The 20,457-nt window shown below is 34.4% G+C and overlaps 1 protein-coding gene across 3 annotated transcripts in view; it reads right to left on the bottom strand.

Annotated features, from left to right (window-relative positions):
- Positions 1–623: 623 nt before the first annotated feature.
- LOC149785777 (uncharacterized) overlaps positions 624–20,457 on the bottom strand; it is a 145,511-nt gene continuing 125,677 nt past the window's right edge. For 2 of the 3 annotated variants that reach the window (XM_089979686.1, XM_089979688.1), the window contains 3 exons: positions 19,307–19,342; positions 9,272–9,420; positions 624–7,689 (listed from right to left, as the gene is read on the bottom strand). In XM_089979686.1, the coding sequence (XP_089835812.1) occupies positions 7,529–7,689; positions 9,272–9,420; positions 19,307–19,342 (346 nt within the window). In that variant the 3' untranslated portion in view covers positions 624–7,528. The remainder of the gene's footprint in view (positions 7,690–9,271; positions 9,421–19,306; positions 19,343–20,457) is intronic. The other variant, XM_089979687.1, reaches the window with a different exon arrangement.

Raw genomic sequence — 20,457 nt, 5'->3', positions numbered from 1 at the left:
ACATTTCATGCATGGTTTCTTGGACAAGACGGTCATATTTTAAAAATTTATCCAAAAGCAAATATGGCTTACCATACCAATAAAATCTTTAAAAAACTCAGTCCTGGCAGGGTGGGGTGGTACCAATAATATGTCCAGAATATGTTCCAAAACCCTGATTTTAGCATGGTCAAGCTGTGTATTAGGATGTAAACCACTGGAATTTACAAATTTGTGTACTATCTCTCTAACGTGAAACTCCGACTAATGATCTCTTTGCTTTTCTAAAACAAAAAAACGAAGGTTCAAATCTGCTGTTCAATAATTTACCTTTAGTTCATGGTCTGTGCTCTTTATTCTGTTTGTACTTGCAAGCAAACAACTTGCACCCCAATCCACTTAAGGATTATTTAATAGCACATCTGGATCTGTGCTGTTTATTAAACTTGTAATTTCAAGTAAAGAGCTCACCCCACCCCCACCCATAATTTAGTTGTGCGCTTTGTGCACTTTTGATGTACAGCTGACATGGGTAAATACAGTATTTTTTAAAGCAAAAAGTATACACCATCTTGGCATTGTTGTTTACACTTAAATATAAAAGCCACTAAATCTTCTCACCAAAAAAAAAGAGGACAAAAATGTTGCAATTGAGATTATTTTTTATTTACCAATAAAATGTTAGTATATGAAAATAATCTATATACTTTTGCAAATATGAACAAGTTCCTCAGGACAAGCTATAATCTGTGTCTGAAGAATAAATTAATGAAACATGTCTGAAATTTACAACAGACTGAACCGTAACATTCCAATACAATGAATGTTGATAAAATTCACTAAAACTGATCATTATCACAACAATTTGAGAGATATAAGATCAACATTAACCATTTTCTTCCCTATTTCATCATGACGGACATTATTATTTCTTAGATTTGTTTAACTAGAGACTCTCAAAGAGACTACTGCTACCTGGGACAATGAATTTTAAGTGATCCACAAAATATTTTTCTTTTGTCCTTTTTTCCCCTTTTCTAACTGCATAGTATTGAAACTATCTTTAATATTCTTGAGAAACTCAACATAACAAATTTAGACAATATTTTCTTACAAGTTAGAGTTTAAATGTTTATAAGATACCTGTCAAATGCAGAACAAAATTCCTTTCATGGTTTTTGACCATGAACTGGATATCATGGATAGAAACTTACTGAACTTAATTGTCTCAGACAACGTCCACATATACCCAGATGCCAAGTTTGATAAAATCTGCCATTATGTTTTGGAAAACAAATGAGTGATTGTTGTTGTTGTTATGGGGTTTAACACCATTTTTCAGCACAAGATGGGCTGTACATGGCGGCCAGCATAACTGGTGTAGGAAGAACCTGGGAAAGCCCCAAGAAGAACCACCTACCCACAGGAAGCTACTGGCAAGCTTTCTCATGTACCCACATTGGCCAAGCCCAAGACTCAAACCCATGCAGAGGTGAGATGGCAGTGATTCATAATGATGAGGTCTTTAGACCACTTGGGGTTCCAACAAATGAGTGATTCAAGTGGCATCAGGGAGTCATGGTAGCTCAGCTGCAAGAACATTGGACTCGTAATCCAAGATTTACAAGTTTGATATCCAGTAATTTATTCAGGATGAAATCGCCAACAGTAAAAATTCCAATAAAATCACCAAAAACACTCTAAAGTGGTATAATTTAAGGTATTCTTCACATACACCCACAAAATGGGTTTGATAAAAATCTAGTCATACTTGTTTGTGTTATGCTCACAAGCCAGTACAGCTAAAAACCAATGTCAAGACCTTTGACTCTGAAATCCATGTTTGAGTGGTTACTATCAACTTGTTTACTGGAATGCAACTAAATATAAAGTCTGGTCAAAATTCATTTGAATATGCACAAGTTTATATGTTCATAATATCAATGAGGTAAAAAAAAAAAAAAAAAAAAAAGATGCAAGCAATGACCCTGACTTGACCCCAAAGTCAACTGGGTCTAATGTTCAAAACTCTTTCATAAAAGTGTTGAAACAGTGTGGACAGATCTATATCTTTCAGCACCAATTAAATATTGCAAGAAGTGTTTAGTGAAAACTCCATTTCAGTGCCATCATTCATACAAAAGGGGTGGCACTAACAAGATGGCATCTATTGTCTCATGCTGTAGTTATGACAAGCACTGTTTTTACAGGCAGTGTTTTTCTGAAAATCCCATGCTGATATGATGAATCAGTTCAAAAGCAGTAGCCATATATAGATTTTCAAGATGGCTGTCAGGGTGGCCATTGTTGAGGTTGCATTAACATCACTGTAATACAGGAACTATAAAATGCAGTAAGGATGGTTTATTTATTTATAATAAGGCAAGAAACAATATTTAGCCATTCGTTAAAGAGAATTAGCAATAAAAAGTTTTCACATTAAGTGGGGTCACATCAGCATGAATTCCATTTAGGAATTAACTACTGAGAAATGTACTGGTTAAAACCCTTGTCAGTATGACCATACCATCAAGAACAGTAGTGGAATGACCGCAACATGTCCACCTTGATTATCATGTTCGAGGTCTGATCAGCATCATTTTCATCAGGACCATCAAGATATCATAACAAGTCAACTGAAAACCTCATGTCTCGATGAGCATCCATCCTAGAGAAATAGCATTAACAACATCAAGCTGGCTATGGCAGCTTAACAGACTGTCAGGATTGCACCATTTTTTTTATTATAGAACTAACAAGACCTCACAAGAAGTCTTTGAATGAAAATTCCATGTCATTATGGTTAACTTGATCTGCTGGAATATTATGTGATGACAATTCTGAGATGATGCTGTATGTAGTTATGTACACAATTACTGTACTATATGTACTTGCTTATAAGACAAGTCCATCTGCAAACTGCACAGATCCAGATCTGCTGTCACACAACACGCCGGCAGATCTGGGTCTGTGCAGTTTGTTAAGAGTAATCAATAGAACAACAAAACAGACCCTGATCTGCAGGTGCATTATGCTCCAGCAGATCAGAATCTTTGTTGTTAGCAGTTTGACTCAACTTATAAGTGAGTATATATGGTACATGCTTGTGTACAACCACGGCAATCACAATTGACCTTGATCTCAAATTACATAATATACCAGCAGACATGGGTCTATGCAGTTTGTTAGAACTAATCTGAACAACAAACAAGGCAGACCCTGATCTGTTGGCTTGTCTATGGCGTTTGCAGTTGGCTCTGACTTACATGTCTATTTATTATGATAATTATAATGCAGGCAAGAGGAGTGCTGATTCTGCCACTTGCCAGCTCTAAACAAAAACAAACAAAAGAAAGAAAATCCAGTATAATCTGCATATTGTTACAAGTTTGTTCACATTCTTTTGAGATTTAGACTTAATGCTACTGATACTAATGGGTGATATTACCAGTTAAATGAAAACAGAATGCGGCATGAATTCAAATGAAATGAATGAATTTGACAATCCAGGATAATAATCTGTACTGTAATAATAATCTTTATTTATAATCAGTGAATTTCTAACCAATGCCATGGATGAGATGGCATCACTACTGGTAGTGTCTCACAAAAGATTGTATTGGAACACAATAAATAAGAAATACAATTTGCAGACAAAAATTCTACAACTATTTTTTATATTTACTGCAACATGAACAATCGGGAGAATGTTGGCATACCTCTAAGCTACTTTTACATACTGTGACTTAAATTTCTTTACACGTCGTAATTATGAAAACTATGTACTAAATGATGCAGACAGCTAGTAAAATGGCTCCGGCCACGTGCTAAAAAAATGAGCCTAAATTAATCTGAGGTACACTAAATTTAGCCGTTATTAAAATAGGGAAAATTAATTTTGCCAGATTTGATACTACCAGCTTCTGAAAAAGCAACATGAAATAAAAAATATGTAAAAAGTATTTTTAAAAAATGTTAGTGGCTCAATTTTTTACAATTTACCATTCAAGTAAAGGAAGTGGAAATTACCAGGCATCTTGCAGTTTTTTGATTGGAGAAAGCTGTATACTCCACAACCAAAATTACACCCATCAATCATACACCAAAGTAAAGGGGAATTAAAAATTCTTTCAACAATAAAAGGTCTGTTTTAAATAACCAGCACAACCAGTGAGGAAAACCTGGGAAATTATTTTTTCTTCAAAAATCTAACCCTATGCAAAGAGTGAAACCACAGAGCAGAACCAAATGCGAAATCAGAATGCATTTCTGGCACCATAAATGCAAACTGATCAGATGACAGTTGCAAACCAAATGCAAATGAAGTGCAAATGAAACGCAAACCAAATGCAAATGAAGTGCAAATGAAATGCAAACCAAATGCAAAAGAAGTGCAAATGAAACGCAAACCAAATGCAAATTTGGAAAACTTACTCATTCTTGGGTTTGTAACAAGTTCTAGAACAAAACAGTAACAAGCATTCATGAAATATTCAGTTAGAAAATGGATGTTATGTATATTGATGATGACGCAAATGGCTCAAACATCCAGTTGTTCTGTATCCCCTCAAAAACAAAATGTTCTGAAGTCATCACATGATTTTAAATGCCAACATTCAGTGCTTTCATTACATACAATAATTTTATATTCTCTATTCATTCAAACTGACATAAAACACTAAGTAAAATACTACATTTGCAAATATGAAATTTAATACTATAATTAGTATATATCTGTTCTGCTATAAAACTAACTGAATAATGGTAAGTAATAAAATTAATGTATCACGTTTTATTACTGTTTGATAGACATGTACATTTTATATATAAAACAATGAAAACAGTAACAGTAAAAGTATTAATAATAAGTATTGAAATGACCCCCGTTTGATATATGCTTATAAAATATAATTGTTAATACAGTAAAATGTTACACAGAAGTAGTGATTATGATTTGGTTACAAAAACTAGCATTTTATCAAAACCTCTCATACATTAACAAACATCTTAAATACAAATTAGAAAATGATGCTTCAAATGTACTAATACTTGTGCAAAAAACAACACTGTTTGTATGAACTTAGAAGAGAATATCGTGTTTAAAAATGGATCACATTTAAAAATAAAACTTGCTTCTGCAAACTTATCTCATGAATTATACATGATTTATGAATATTAACACAAAACAAGTTATTAAAAATACTTTTCTTGTTTTTGATGCTGACCATTAGAAAAATAAAATTTCTGCTGCTGTAAAAAAAAAATGACCTTGGCTGTGTTGCAACCATAAAGAATACTTCCCCCAAAACTTAAAAACTAAATACACAAGTACTCATTGCTGATCCAGTAAAACATTTGGGACCCAGGGAAGTGTGGATTATCCACCTACTAATGCAGTTTAGAATTTTGGATCATTTTGATGTTAAGTACTCAGAGTACCCTGGTGTGTGCGTGTGTGTGTGTGTGTGTATATGTGTAGAAAAAAAACTTTCCTTCTAGGGTATCACTTATATGACTATAAGTAATCGAAATAACTATCATACACAATACCAAACAAAATTGCAATAATAAACATAATATATTGAAGAATCTCATCTTTTTCACTAACCAATAAGTAAATAAATTTTTACATAAATGGTAAAGTTTACTTCCAAATAAGACAAAAATAAAGTATTATTTTTTTATTAACTATTTGTCATAATAGAGGTGCGAATGATCTATATGTAAAGATTCCTTGTTGCATTTGGGATCAAAAATTAGGTCTAACGCATCCTATGACATGTTGTGAGCACAGACTAATATAGGCAACCTTTCTGTCCTAGCAAGCATCACACAGTGATGTTCACAGAGAGAGGGTCTTGGACTTAAAAAAAAAAAAAAATTAACTTTTATGCATTTGACCCTTTTTTTACCTTTGTCTTTGTCTTCGTACATTTGGTTTTGGGTGCATGTGCTTGCGTGGCACTACAGAGCCAGGGCCATAACGGATGTGCTCTCAAATCCTGTACATACATACAAAAGTATTAAACAATTCTCAACTTGATACCAATATAAAACTATTATGTTTAATATTTGTAAACAGCAACAACATCACAACCTTGTTATATGGTATAAATTACTGATAAATGTGATTATTGCTTTGGAATGATTGGAAACAATATCTACATAATGTGTATACAACAATCTCCAACAGAAAATATGATATTTAACAAAAATGTAGAAGTAAAATTTAACATGAAACATTCCTAAGGAGAAGTGAAGTTCAATTAACTTGCATATTAAAATCTATACTGTATAAAGAAGATACTGGCTCAACACAATTAATATAATGATTTCTCCCTATCTTAACTCCTCTGTCCTAAACCAATAGGTCCACCTAAATCGTATCATGGTTTCAATCTGTAACAAACTTTAACTTGAAAAAACTCTCTTACTTCACTCTCAAAAAACCATAAAATTCAATTACTTGGATAGTCCACTACTTGTCAAACCTACCTTACTGACTTTGATTAATAATCATGATAAGTTAAGTATGTGGTACAGCAGTGACTTTGATGAGTTATAATTGGTGGTTTTTATCTGTGGATAGATACATAATTACCATACACATTAAACTTCTCTTTGCAAGGAAAACATTAATGCCCTTTTAAAAAATATATTCAGTCTTTCTAAGGAATATTCCATTTAAACATACATGGCACCCAGGGAAGGCACTCTTTTAAAAATATAAGCTAGGGTACTTAAATGACCCAAAGGAGTTCATATGAAAAAAATGCAAACTTATGCATCTATGGGTGACTATTCTACATTAAAAGTGCCTTCCCTGGGTCCCATGTATATTTTACTGGAACAGTCCCAAGCATGTACAACATTTCAATCACTGGATCCAGTTCGAAACTCTCTTGTGTGTGTTAACTTGCATATAAAGATAAAAGTGCAAATACAATCCTTAGTTGTTGCCAAAACCAACACACATGAGGCTTGAAGGGTCATGAATACAAATTTTTTACAAAGATAACTAAGTCTCATGTTATCCAAGATTACTCATATACAGATTGCATTCTCAGCAAATGACACTGGTTTCATTTTTACAGGACTCCACCCTCAATGTCAATCCTTCTGTGGATATTAAATGACATTGGTTTCATTTTTACAGGACTCCACCCTCAATGTCAATCCTTCTGTGGATATTAAATGACATTGGTTTCATTTTTACAGGACTCCACCCTCAATGTCAATCCTTCTGTGGATATTAAATGACACTGGTTTAATTTTTACAGAACTCCACCCTCTGTCAATGTTTCTGTGGATATTAAACGCTACTGGTTTCATTTTTACAAGACTCCACCCTCTATGTCAATGTTTTTGAGGATAATAAATGACAATGGTTTCATTTTTACAGGACTCTACCATCTATGTCAATGTTTCTGTGGATATTATGTCAATGCTGTACCAACAATAACACATTTTTCTCACAAAAAAGGACTTCAATGCACTTCCTCTTCTGAGATTCCTGAGTATGCCTCGGATATAAAACCAAGCTGATCAATCAAATGTGAAAGTTCTCCCTCTGCTGTACTGGAGGCACAGACTGGTTATATCTTGACCCTGAGTAGCTACCATCATCGTCATCATCTGCTGAATCAACAGAATCCATACGTGTACCATCACTTTTATTGGGTGAGCCTGACCAAGTCTTCCTTCTCTCAGCTAAAAAGTATTTTTTTAAAAATGAAATTTAAACACAACTGCAAAAATCTTGTTTCTTAAAACGAGCATTTCTCCTACTTTAAGAATATTTTTCTATAATAAAAAGTTAAAAGATGTGTTTTCTTAAAATTTAAAACATTTTCAAACAAAAAAAAGGAATTACTGATTCAAAAGTGATGATTTATCATCTTGTTATAAAAACAAATAAAAATACTTGTATAAAAGCATTTTTGTCCTAACAAAAAAATATTTTCCAGTCAGGTTACTTTCCTTGTCTTAGCAGAAAATGTCCTTCAATACTCTCAATCTAACCATCTCATTTTAAGAAACAACTAATATGCCCGGTCCTAATGAAAAATGTGATGAAAAGTCAATTTATGAAACCATATAAAAAACAGAAATGCATCCATGTTCACACTTTAGGATTGTGTGCAGTGACACTGTACTTTAAAGAAGATGAAATTTTAAAAAATCATGCCCTCTGCAAGATGTTAATTTTAACTTCAAGACAAACAAGAAATGTGTATTACCTGACAGTTAAAGTGATTCCTATTCTTTACACAGTCAATCATAAATTTAAAAGAGAATTTTTATCCCAGATGTACACTATAACAGCGTTTCATCTAATTGTATTATCCTCCTACAAAAATCTCTATTCACACCACCATTTTCCTTACAATGTTGCACATTCTTCCCCATGGAAAAGCATAAATTCAAGAAAAATATTCCATGTAAAATAAAGCTGGTGACTATTTAGGGATGGTTGTTGTTGTTGACATGGTTTTTAATGCCATTTTTCAGCACACGATAGGCTATGTATGGCGGCCAGTATTAATGGTGGAGGAAGAATCTGGGAAAACCCTGGGAAGAACCACCGACCCACGAGAAGCTACTGGCAAGCTTTCTCACACATCCACATTGGCTGAACCCTAGATTCGAACCCACTCGGACAGAGGTGAGATGGCAGTGATCCGTAACGGTGAGCGCTTTAGACCATTCGGCCACCTGGGGCCCGTACACATCAGAGGTATGTCAGAAATCATTGGCCAAGGATTAATTTACCACAGTGATGTACCATGTTTACTCTCTCCAGTTGCTCCAAGACGATCTGAATTACCTCTCTCTTCTGGAGATGTTGCACATCGCGCTGGTCAGATAATGGTTGGGATATAAACATTTTTTATTAGTCTTCATTCATCAGACTCAATCAACAATTTTATTTACTAAAGTTTTGCAGACTGAATTTATTAAGCTGCATGTTAATTACAATTATAATAACAGAAATCCCAACTCTGAAGGGGCCCTGGGTGGGCAAGTGGTTTGTGGTACTTGCCTTTACAAATAATTCACATATCACCCACGTGAGAAAGCTTGCCAGTAACTTCATGCAGGTTGATGGTTTTTTGTGCAGCCTTCCCTGGTTCTTCATTCACCAAAAATACTGGCCAACATACTGTACCCAACCATATGCTGAAACATGGCATTAAACAAAACAAAAATAAAACCACTTTAAAGACATCGTCCATGATCAAAATTTAGAACAAAATGTCTGTAAATGTGTCTTAGTGTCAAAAGTCTTTACCTGCAGCTTCTCTGGACTTGTGTTTAACCTGTTCAGCCAGTTCTTGACCAATGGCCAGTAGCTGGGCTCGTTTGATTTTCTCCTGCTGCACACGTTCATGGACTTCCCCTGCTACTTTACTCACATCTGGCTGAGATATCGAGTGGATGCTGAAATGATGCAACTGGGATTTTAATGCCCTGCACAAAGGTCTTAACCCTTTACCTCATAGAGCATAGTGACAAAGTGCAGCACGCTATAAATAGAACACCTGTTACCTAGCAGACCGCATCCGCATAGGCATGCCTGTGAATTGTTAAGCAATGTAGTGGTGTTAACGTTTAACAGCAGTTTTAACCATTTTACGTTTAAGGTAGACATCTATTATACATGGAAAAATTGAAGAGTGAAGTCCGATTGTTATAGCTGTGTAATTATTTTTCACAGAAGAATATTTAATGTGCTTTAAAATCGAGAGAGAACTCATTCACCGTCATGTCAGTGAGGCCGCGTGACCGACCGTAGCTGCCATTTCCCATACTCAAAATTTACACGTTTTTCGTCTGCGTCTACATCACTAAGTCATCTGAATTTGATAATCAATAAAAACTAATTGCTGCTTACATAAATATCATAGCCTTTACCAAAGTTATTGAATCTTTCGTGGTTGAGATTCTACTCGTGAAAACTTCGTAAGTACTGAATGAAATCCTGCCTGTGAACTGTTAAGCAGTTTAGTGTATGTTACGTTTAACAACAATTTTAAGCATTTTACATTTTTGGTACACATATATTATATGTGGAAAAATTTAAGAGTAATGTCCGATTGTTATAGCTGTGTAATTATCTTCCACAGAAGAATTTTTTTATGTGCTTCGAAATCTTGAGAGAACTCATATCAGTGAGGCCGCATGACTAACCGTAGCTGCCATTTCCGATACTCGAAATTTACAAGGTTTTCGTGTGTGTCTATATCACTAAGTCATCTGAATTTGATAATTTATAAAAACTAATTGCTGCCTACATTAATATCAGAGCCTTTACCTAATTTATTGAATCTTTCGTGGTTGTTATTCTAATCGTGAAAACTTTGTACGTACTGAATGAAATCCGCAGCTGCCATTTTGTCGAGTGGAGATTACGACCCAGTTACTTTAAAAAGCTGATATCGACCAGTGCATGAATAGCGACCACGTGATCTGACGTAATTGTCATTCGCAGAAATGAATGTAGTATGTAATAGGGGGGTTTTCCCCGAAGGTGGCGCTACGAAAACCATCTCAAAATGGCTGATGTTTACAGCAGGCGTCAAAAGGCGCTTCTATGCGAATCTTGCAGAGGCGTCAAAAGGCGCTTCCATGCGAATGGAGTAGAGGCGTCCAAAGACGCTTGTATGAGGTAAAGGGTTAACAAACAGTACAAAACAAAGTCTCAAAGACAAAACAAGAGCAGGTGACTTCAAAATTCATAAAATGGCACTGAACCTCTATATTCTGCTCCAAATGTGACTGTGGTGGACCACAACATGTGACAGAACAGTCTGCTGAACTTGATCCAAACCATAACTTCTAGTACTACAGTCGATTCCAGTTAATTGGGCAAACATTTAGTTGGGGCAGCCATTTATTTAGAACAAATCTTAAAAGACAAAATACATGTATACCTTTTTAACTCCTCTGCATAATTTGGGCAGCCACTTAATTGGGTCAAAGTGTTTGAGTACCCATGTGCTCAAATTAACAGGAATCAACTGTCCTGAATTTATATCATAAAATACCGTATTCTAAAACAGCAGTATTCTTTCTTACAAAAAACTACAAACACTCTACAAATTTAACTGACAGTCTCATGTCCAGAATCCCAACATCTTTATTTTGGATTAAAACTTTTTAAAATATATGTATAAAATAGATGTCCATTCACTATTCTGGTATTATCTGCTATCTCATCCTTTAAACAATTGGACTGATTTGGTTTTATGTTTAAAGGCATAGCAACACAAATAGGCTATCTAGTGACAAGGCATTTGGAATAAAGAGCCTTGCCGAAGAGCACATCATGGTAGCCGACCCAAAACAATCTGATGGTTGCTGTCTGGCATGCAAACCACTGACCTGTTGCAGCTCATGCCTCTGTTAGTCACCAGGTATGATATGTTGGAGGATGCCTATTCTATCAGTTGAATTGGTTTTTTTTTGTTTTTTTAATTTCCCCTATCCATCTATTTTTGTTTAAGCATTAAACTTTACTTTCAAAGTGCTTTATGGTATGTACTTTCTAAAGTCATCTTTTTAGCCACTAATATCTCGGAGTCCATCAGGAAAAAATCAGACATATATACTTGCTTACTAGATGAGTCCAAGTACAAACTGTACAGACCCAGACCTGCCATCGCATAATGTGCTGGGCAGATCTGGGTCTGTGCAGTTTGTTAAGAGTAATCAGTAGAACAAACAACATAGACCCTGGTGTGCAGGCGCATTATGCTATGGCAGATCAGGATCTTTGTTGTCTGCAATTTGACTCAACTTAAAAGTGAGTATAGATTGTATTTATACAATGCTGACAGCTTGCATATCCCATTTGGGAGTTTTGTAGCAGACATTTTTCCTCAAATTACAATCTTCACTGGAAGTTTTTGTTCCGACATCTTTCAAGAATTTTCTCAACTGAATCAGGTTCCTAAGCTGATCTGATTTCTGACTGGTCAAGGTCAATATTCCATCAATCTCGTTATACATACACTTAGAAATGCTCTCACAGCAGAATTACAATCAAATTTGAGAAGTTTTCCAGTGGTTTAGATATACCCTATATATTCATTTATAAACCAAGTCCAACTGCAAATAACACGGGCCCTGATCTGCCATCACATAATGCACCTGCAGATCAGGGTCTCTGTTGTTTGTTCTACTGATTACTGTTAACAAACTGCATAGACACAGATTTGCTGGAATAATATATAATGGCAGATATGGGTCCATGTGGTTTGAAGTTGGACTTGATAAAGAAGCAAGTATATACTGTACCATGTATAAGCTGTGGTTCAGCTATATCAAATTAATTATATCATAATTTGAGATCAAAAATAAGAAGAATTCAATGGTTGGCATCAGACAGTATTGATAGAAAGAATGTTACTCACATAAAAAAATTGCTTTACCAAGTTCATTTGTAAGATTTTCATTTCCATTTATTATTGTATACTCCTGCTTATAAGTGAAGTCACATCGCAAACAATAAAGATCTTGATCTGCTGTAGCATAATGCACATCCAGATCAGGGTCTATGTTGTTTTGTTTTAATGATTACTCCAAACAAACTGTACAGAGCCAGATCTGCCATCACTTAATGCAGTGCAGTCTGCAGTTGGGCTCAACATATAAGCCAGTACATACAGTAATTATGCAATGAAAGTCTGGTTTTAATGAATGGATAAAACTAATGATAACTCACGGATTTCACCTAGTACATGTTTCTGTGTGTACAATGGAGCAGCTCAGAACCAAATGAAAGTTTTGGCTTTGAGAAGTTTTCACATTACTTTGGCTTTGAGAAGTTTTCACAATACTAAGTTGAAAACTTTACTTCAGTTTCAAGGGGATTTAAGTCTATCAGGAGTTTTTAACGTTTACCTTATATTATACAACAAAAGTAGGAAGTCCTTTTTCTCTGGGAAATTACACTTAAAAAGATTGTACCATGATTGGAAGGTATACATCTTTTGACGTGAAACAACCTGAACATTATATGTTTCATACCAAATACATTGTATGTGTAAGTATGAAATCTCATATATTGGCAATTTTCTTCAAAAATGGGAGACTTTACTTTTGGCTATTTCTATTTTAATGATTATGGATTTATACCATGTTATGATCTCTAGTTCAGCTAAAAATTACTTACAAAAGTGAAGACAGGAGGGGAACCTATAGAAATTGACACACTTTCTGGTAAAGGAAGGGGGCACCTTGTGAAACAAAAGATCATACTGTTGGTGATGAAAAGGACTTAGTATATACCTGATAATAGGACTAAGCTAATTTGTGGAAGATAGGATTATATTAAATAATTGCTATCATAGGCCACATCTTCAATTTTCTTCATACGTATATAAATCTATATGGTAGTGCTGATTCATTTCCGACATAATTTTGAGTTCACATGCTAGTTGCTATCAAAATTGCATAATGGAAAAAGACAAAAAACATAAAAAGTTTACAAACTTTTCCATGTTATTCTAATTGATCAGGTATGTCCATAATTTATTTAATAAATTTTGAATTTATATTATAAATATAATTTTGTCATATTTATTCCATGAAGTTGCATAAAAATAATTTAATTTAAACAAGAGTAATGCAGAGGGTAACCTATAGAATTTTTCAGTCATACCACTACAATGTCTGCAGTGTGACAGTTATAGTTATGTCTAGGAATGGGGCATCATGCTGCAGATATGTTTCATCATGCCCCACCTAGTCACATTACACTGACACCAGGCTGACGGAAGAACAGACCAATGGATGAATGTCAAATAGATGGAAGAATAGACCAATTGATGAATGTCAAATAGATGTAAGAACAGACCAATGCATGAATGTCCAACAGATGGAAAAACAGACAAATGGATGAAAATTTTAATCAAAGTACTTAGAATACTGATGAGTTTGTGTTATTGTGTTATTAGGATTTTTTAATGTAGCTTTAACAATTTTTCAGTCATATTGCTACAGTGTCTGCAGTGTGGCAGTTTATAGCTATGTCTAGCACTGAGGCATCATGCCACGGACATCTAGCATGATGTTCCACCCAGTCGCATTATCCTGACACCAGACAGACCCGTCCTAACACTAACCTCTTAATGCTGAGCGCCTTGCGAGGCAGCTGTGGGTACCATTTTTTAAAGTCTTTGGTATGACTTGGCTGGGGATCAAACCCTTGACTTCCCACTTCCGAGGAGGACACTCTAACCATTAGGCCACAGGAGCGGTCCTTAGAATACTAATAATCTGGAGGGTTCAAGTAATACTCATTTATATAAGATTGGACTGATTAGCATAACTCAAGATATTGCAACGCATGGTCATTTTTACAGCTGTAAACAGATTGTTCTCAATATTCTTTACATTTTTATAAATTTTCTTTTCTTTACCTGTCACTAGACAAGTTATGTTAAACATTTTTAACTGTTTGAAAAACTTTTGTCATTCCTTTTGAACATATTTTCTACTATTGTTTTGAGTATTACAATCAGGGAAACAATATCCAAGGGAGATAACTACTATAACGACTAACCATTTAAAAATTTGAGTTCCCTCCCTTGACAGATAAATTTGGCATGAAAGGCAGGTAGCTGGCATGTTCTTGCAATTTTTTGACACAACCATAAGGGTTATTATTATTATTATTATTAATAACCCAAAACTATATTGGTCAAAGTGAATGGACTTGTTGCATGAGGCATGGAGGGACTCAACAATACTGTAACTGACAAACTCAAAAGGAAAGGTACATCTACACTTGTCCAACAATTATATTAAACTTCTTAAATGGTTTTGGAATTTGGCCCCAAAAACTAAAGTGTGAATATTGAATGGTCAGACAAACATAAGAAAACATTGAAAAAAAACTGAAGAAATGCTAATAACAAAAGGTGCATTTACACGACCAGTCTAGCATTTAGCAGAATTTCATTGAGATGTCTTGAATGGTTTTGGCCCTGGAAATGAAAGTGTGGATAATGAATAGAAGGATGGTAGAAAAATGGATAAAACATACAAACATTGAAACTGAAGAATTGAGAATAGCAAATAGCACATCTAGATCAGAAATCAAATAAATGTACCAAGTTACAAAGAGATACATTGAATGGTTGGCATCTTATGCAATGGAAACAAAGTGTGGATGTATGGATACTGAATGGATGGAATGGCAGAAAAAAGCCAAAATACAAAGATACCAAAAATGAAGCACTGTGTCTAACAAAAGGAAAGTAATGCAATATAAGCACCAAGTTTAAAGAGCTACCTTTCACAGCCTGAGCGTTATGTTTTTGAAATTAAACTGTTTATAGACATACAGACAGAAAGACAGTGATAGTAAGATCACCCACTATTACCTACCATGGGATAACATTGATACAAACTTATCTCTAGCAGTCAACAGTGAATATCTCCACCTTTAAAAGTCAGTCTAAACATGGGTTAAAGCTTCACTGCCAAATTAAAGCTCTAATGAAGTCTGCATTAAATGTAATGAAAAAAGCAAAAAATACATCTTCCTGTGAAGGGAAGTGAACCAGGATGTCCTTTGTTGCAAGCAGCCATCTTAACAATTAAGATTTTAACTCCAACAATTCTAAGGGTTGATTTAAAACTATATACAACACTGACAGAATGTAGCATAGTGAACAATCTGCTGCACTCTACCTTGCTATTTTTTTCTAATACAAGCAAAGATTGACTCATTCAAATATTCTTAAACATCTCTCAAGCACATTAGTTTTATTTTAGGAGTCATGAATATTCCCCCGATACTGATCAAAAAGACTGATAACAAAGCATGATGATCAGCACAAAACATTTTAAGGTTTTTATTTTATTTGTAAACAAAACAGATACTTATTCATCTTTTTGTACTGTAGTTATGGAGTTAATTATATGCGAAGACAGCAATATTCTGGTGTGCTGAACAAAAAAAAAAAGAACTTTTAAGACTGTCACTTAGCCCCTTTAAGATACCCTATGGTGCCTCTCAAAGAAATTGTGTGCAAGGTAACTTAAAAAATGAAAGCAAAATAAAGTAAAAGAGGAATAAAATTCTTTTAATCAACATATAAATTCATTTGTTTCTCTGTCATTTCAAAGTACAATTCTTGCTAGGAATAAAATAAAGGCATTGCAAGCAACTGCAGATCTATTTCTTTACATAAAATGGTTCTCCAACATAATGTTGGACAATACATAACAAAAACAAAATGCCAATATTACATAGTAAAACTGGTAAATATTTGAGTCTGAATTTGCTGAACTGACATTTATTCTGCAATTTCCAACATGACAAGCCATGTCTGAAGTTCGTTGTTTGTATGATATAGAAAACTACAAGATAATGACTGCAAAATAAATCTGACTTGCATACTAAGTTGACATATTAACACAATCATGACTTTGAGCAACTTTTATTTGTTCTGAAACACAGGGGCAGAATACAGATCTTGTTTAATAGTCTTTGGTAAGTAAAAACAGATAAAAGCACATCAATATAACTATCCAATATTAAATAAACATAAAATAAGTAAAATAAATGTAAAAGCACACAATTTAAATGTGTTTCAAAAGCACACAATTTAAAGGTGTTTAAAAGAACACAATTTAAAGGTGTTTTAGAGATATGGTGAGAGAGATTGATGAGAAAAATCTGGAAGGGCTATGGGGAAAGGCTGGATGGGCACCGAGAGAAGAAGGTGGAACAATCCTCTGTTTCTTCCAGACAAGAACTATTTAAATTGGTAAATTTAATTTTTGCAATCTTAGGACCATTAAATCGCAACAATTTCTCCATGGCTACAAGCTCCTGCTATATGGTACATTTTTATTTTGTTTGCTTGACATGCACACATGAAAGTATACAAGCACAAATAATAATTAAAATTATCCACTTCAACTGCTCTAGTTCCAATAAGAGAACCTTCATCTGGCATTCTACTTCAAGTTATAAGGAATTCTATTTACCAAGCTATATTTTGATGTCTGGTTTGAGTACTTGCAAATGTAAGTATAAATGCCAAGCCCAGGTCAGAATGATCTATTCTAGTTTCTATCTCACAACTAGCCTGCCTTGGTTAATCTATAATTTATAATATATATTATCTTTAATCTATAATTTACAATATATATTATCTATATACATTAATCTATATCTATATATTAAATTTTTTTATAAAAGATGAAGTTCTTTAACATATTCTTCAGATATATCCAAAAACTGCATGTTGAATGCAGAATCTAAGTATAAAGTATAGCTGAAAACTTAACAAAACCTTAAACTGCAGCTGGCAGAAATTTAACTACTACATCCCAGTTCCCACTAAAATCGGCTCAAGAAAAATTTATCTGTACTGCAAAAGTCAAGGTCTGATTAGCACAATTTCACTGAGCTCCAACAATATGTCATAAAACTTGATGTAAATCCATGTCCATATGACCAACTGTTAAGAAGTAACTATGACTTTTCAAGATGACTACCATAGCAGTCATATTGGTGTTCTGAATGGCACATTTTTCATTGAGGACCATCTATCTATCTATCATAAGAAGTCTTTTAATGACAACTCCATGATGCTTTGACTACCTGTACAGGACAATAACATGATATATAAATCTTTAGAGGCTTGATAGTCACCATTTGCACTTAGGACCAACTACTCGAAACATATTTTAGCGAAAACGTCATGTCAATTCAACCATCCATTCAGGAGAATCAGTGAAAAAAAATTCAAGCTGGCTGCAATGGAGGCCATGTTGAAGAGCTGATTGGCACCCATTTTGTTAATAATCAACTAAATATAATAAAAATATTTTAGTTCAAACCACACATCAACAGCCATAACAAAGCCTCCACCAAAGCAGCCATACCAAACTTCAGACTGTCAAAATATTTCATTTAGGAGAAACTAGATATTACAAGAAGCCATTTAGTGAAAACCCTATGTCATTATGAACATTCTTTATGGAGTGGTGATAACAAGATGTCCAAGACAGCATTATGGAGGCAGTATTGGATGCGAGATCAGCACCATTTTCCACAACCAACTAGACATCATAAAATGTCTTTCAGTGAACATCCTGAATCAATATGTTTGGAAGATGTAACAGGATTTTCAAGATAACTAACATAGTGACCATACTGAATGTCAGAGTGGCACCATTTTCATCTAGAACCATTTAGACCTAGTGATGAACGTGTGTCAAGTTTAATGATTCATGTATACTCATAGTTCATTTAGTTTCAGAGTATATTGTTTTTGCTCCTTATTTAAACGCCAGCAAAATGGATATGGAGATCATAACAGATGGGTCATGTTTAATTGGATATGCCTGTGACAGGGATGGGGATCTCTCGACGGAGATCATAACAGATGGGTCATGTTTAATTGGATATGCCTATGACACGGATGGGGATCTCTCGACGGAGATCATAACAGATGGGTCATGTTTAATTGGATATGCCTGTGACACAGATGGGGATCTCTCGACAGAGATCACAACAGATGGGTCATGTTTAATTGGATATGCCTGTGGCAAGGATGGGGATCTCTCAACGGAGATCAGAACAGATGGGTCATGTTTAATTGGATATGCCTGTGACAGGGATGGAGATCTCTCAACTGAATTAACAAATGGGTCATTGTTTAACTGAATCTTTAAATTTGTGGCTTGATTCAACAATGATATACTAAATATAATTGCTTACAAGTCTAGTAACACTGCAAAGATCCTGATCTGCTATAGCATGATGCACCTGCTGATCAGGGTCTATAATGAATGCTCTACTGATTACTCCTAATAAACGGCACAGACCCAGATCTGCCATTGCATTATGTGATGGCAGATCAGGGTCTGTGCAGTTTGCACTTGGATCCCTCTTATAAGCAAGTATATATGGTACATACAAACTGGCAGTCATGGAATTGTAAAGCATTCACATTACTGTAAAAAGAATGTACCTTCAATCTTTTGATACAAAAATCTCACAAAATCAGTACATCATGCATGTAAATATATATTATTGTCATTATTATTGTTATTTATTATTATTTTTTATTATTCCTATTATTTGAAAATAGATGCATGCAATATCACAAAAATATTTGTGTAAATATGGTACAAACACAATGAACAGGTATTATGTAAACACACAAATATTAAATAAGCTTTTTAATACTGAGAAAATTGACTTAATGTTTACATAGGTAAATAAATAATTAATACTATGGTTACACTATTAGTGTTCCTGTATCTCATGCAGGCAAAAAGCAGTTTGTTCACTTACCGGTATGGGGAGCGAAGTCTGATGCAATACACATGACTGTTGCATAGAACAAAGAGTTCAGCAGAGTGATATGTGTAACTGATACTGTGTTATCAAAGAAACTGTCAATCCCTGCACGCTGGGATAGATTATATTGAACCACTCATATAACTGAAGGGGTACTTTTATTACCCAACAACAAATAGCACAGGTGAATTCTATCCTAACAATTAACAATCCGATTTTATATTCCCAAGTTCCTAAATCATGGTACACAAGACAGGAACTAAATGAACAAAATTCCAGCAAAGAGAAAGTCACAGAATTTGATAAGAAGGGTTCTGGCATATGGACTCAAATCCATGCGGCTTGAGCTTTAGCATCATGCATATACATGCTTACAAATACGGTCATAGTTAATCATTAACCATTAAGTCATTCTTGTGAATGAAACTAATGCACGCAATCTGAGTGCTTGCAACATGAACACTCTGACATTCTCATTTTCAATATAAAAATAAGTTGAACCTTTTCCATGCACATGGTAAATAAAAAAATTGCTACATACATGCGTGGGTGACAAACAAATGACTATGTTTCTTTGTCTTCCTACAAAATGTAAAGGTAGTAATGTATATAATGACTGATAGTTTTCTCTCTATATGTACTGTATGCAGTGACTGTAAAGGTACTGTGTGATGACTGTTTCTTAGTCTTTCTACACATGTACTGGTGGTGTGTGTAATGACTATATTTCTTAAGTCTTCCTACACATGTACTGGTGGTGTGTGTAATGACTATTTCTTGGTCTTCCTACACATGTAAAGGTAATGTGTATGGTGACTATATTTCTTAGTCTTCTTACACAAAGAAAGGTAGTGTTTGTTATAACTGTCTATTAGTCTTTCTACACATGAAAAAGTGGTGTGTAATGACTGTTTCTTGGTGGTATTGTGTGCATAATGAATATTTATTATCTTTCAACATGTGAATAGGTAGTGTGTGTATTGACCATATTTCTTAGTCTTTCTACATTTGTGAAGGTAGTGTGTGTATTGACTATGTTTCTTATTCTATACATAAACTGGCAGTGAGTGAACTTACTATATTTATTACTCTTCCTCTACATGAATAGGTAATTGTGTGTATTGACTATATTTCTTAGTCTTTCT

This window comes from Sinohyriopsis cumingii, chromosome 13 (assembly GCF_028554795.1).
Source record: "Sinohyriopsis cumingii isolate HCF-2022 chromosome 13, ASM2855479v2, whole genome shotgun sequence".
In the NCBI taxonomy this organism is placed as follows: domain Eukaryota; kingdom Metazoa; phylum Mollusca; class Bivalvia; order Unionida; family Unionidae; genus Sinohyriopsis; species Sinohyriopsis cumingii.
Note: the sequence above shows the minus strand (reverse complement) of the source record. Positions and strands in the feature narration are given on the sequence as shown.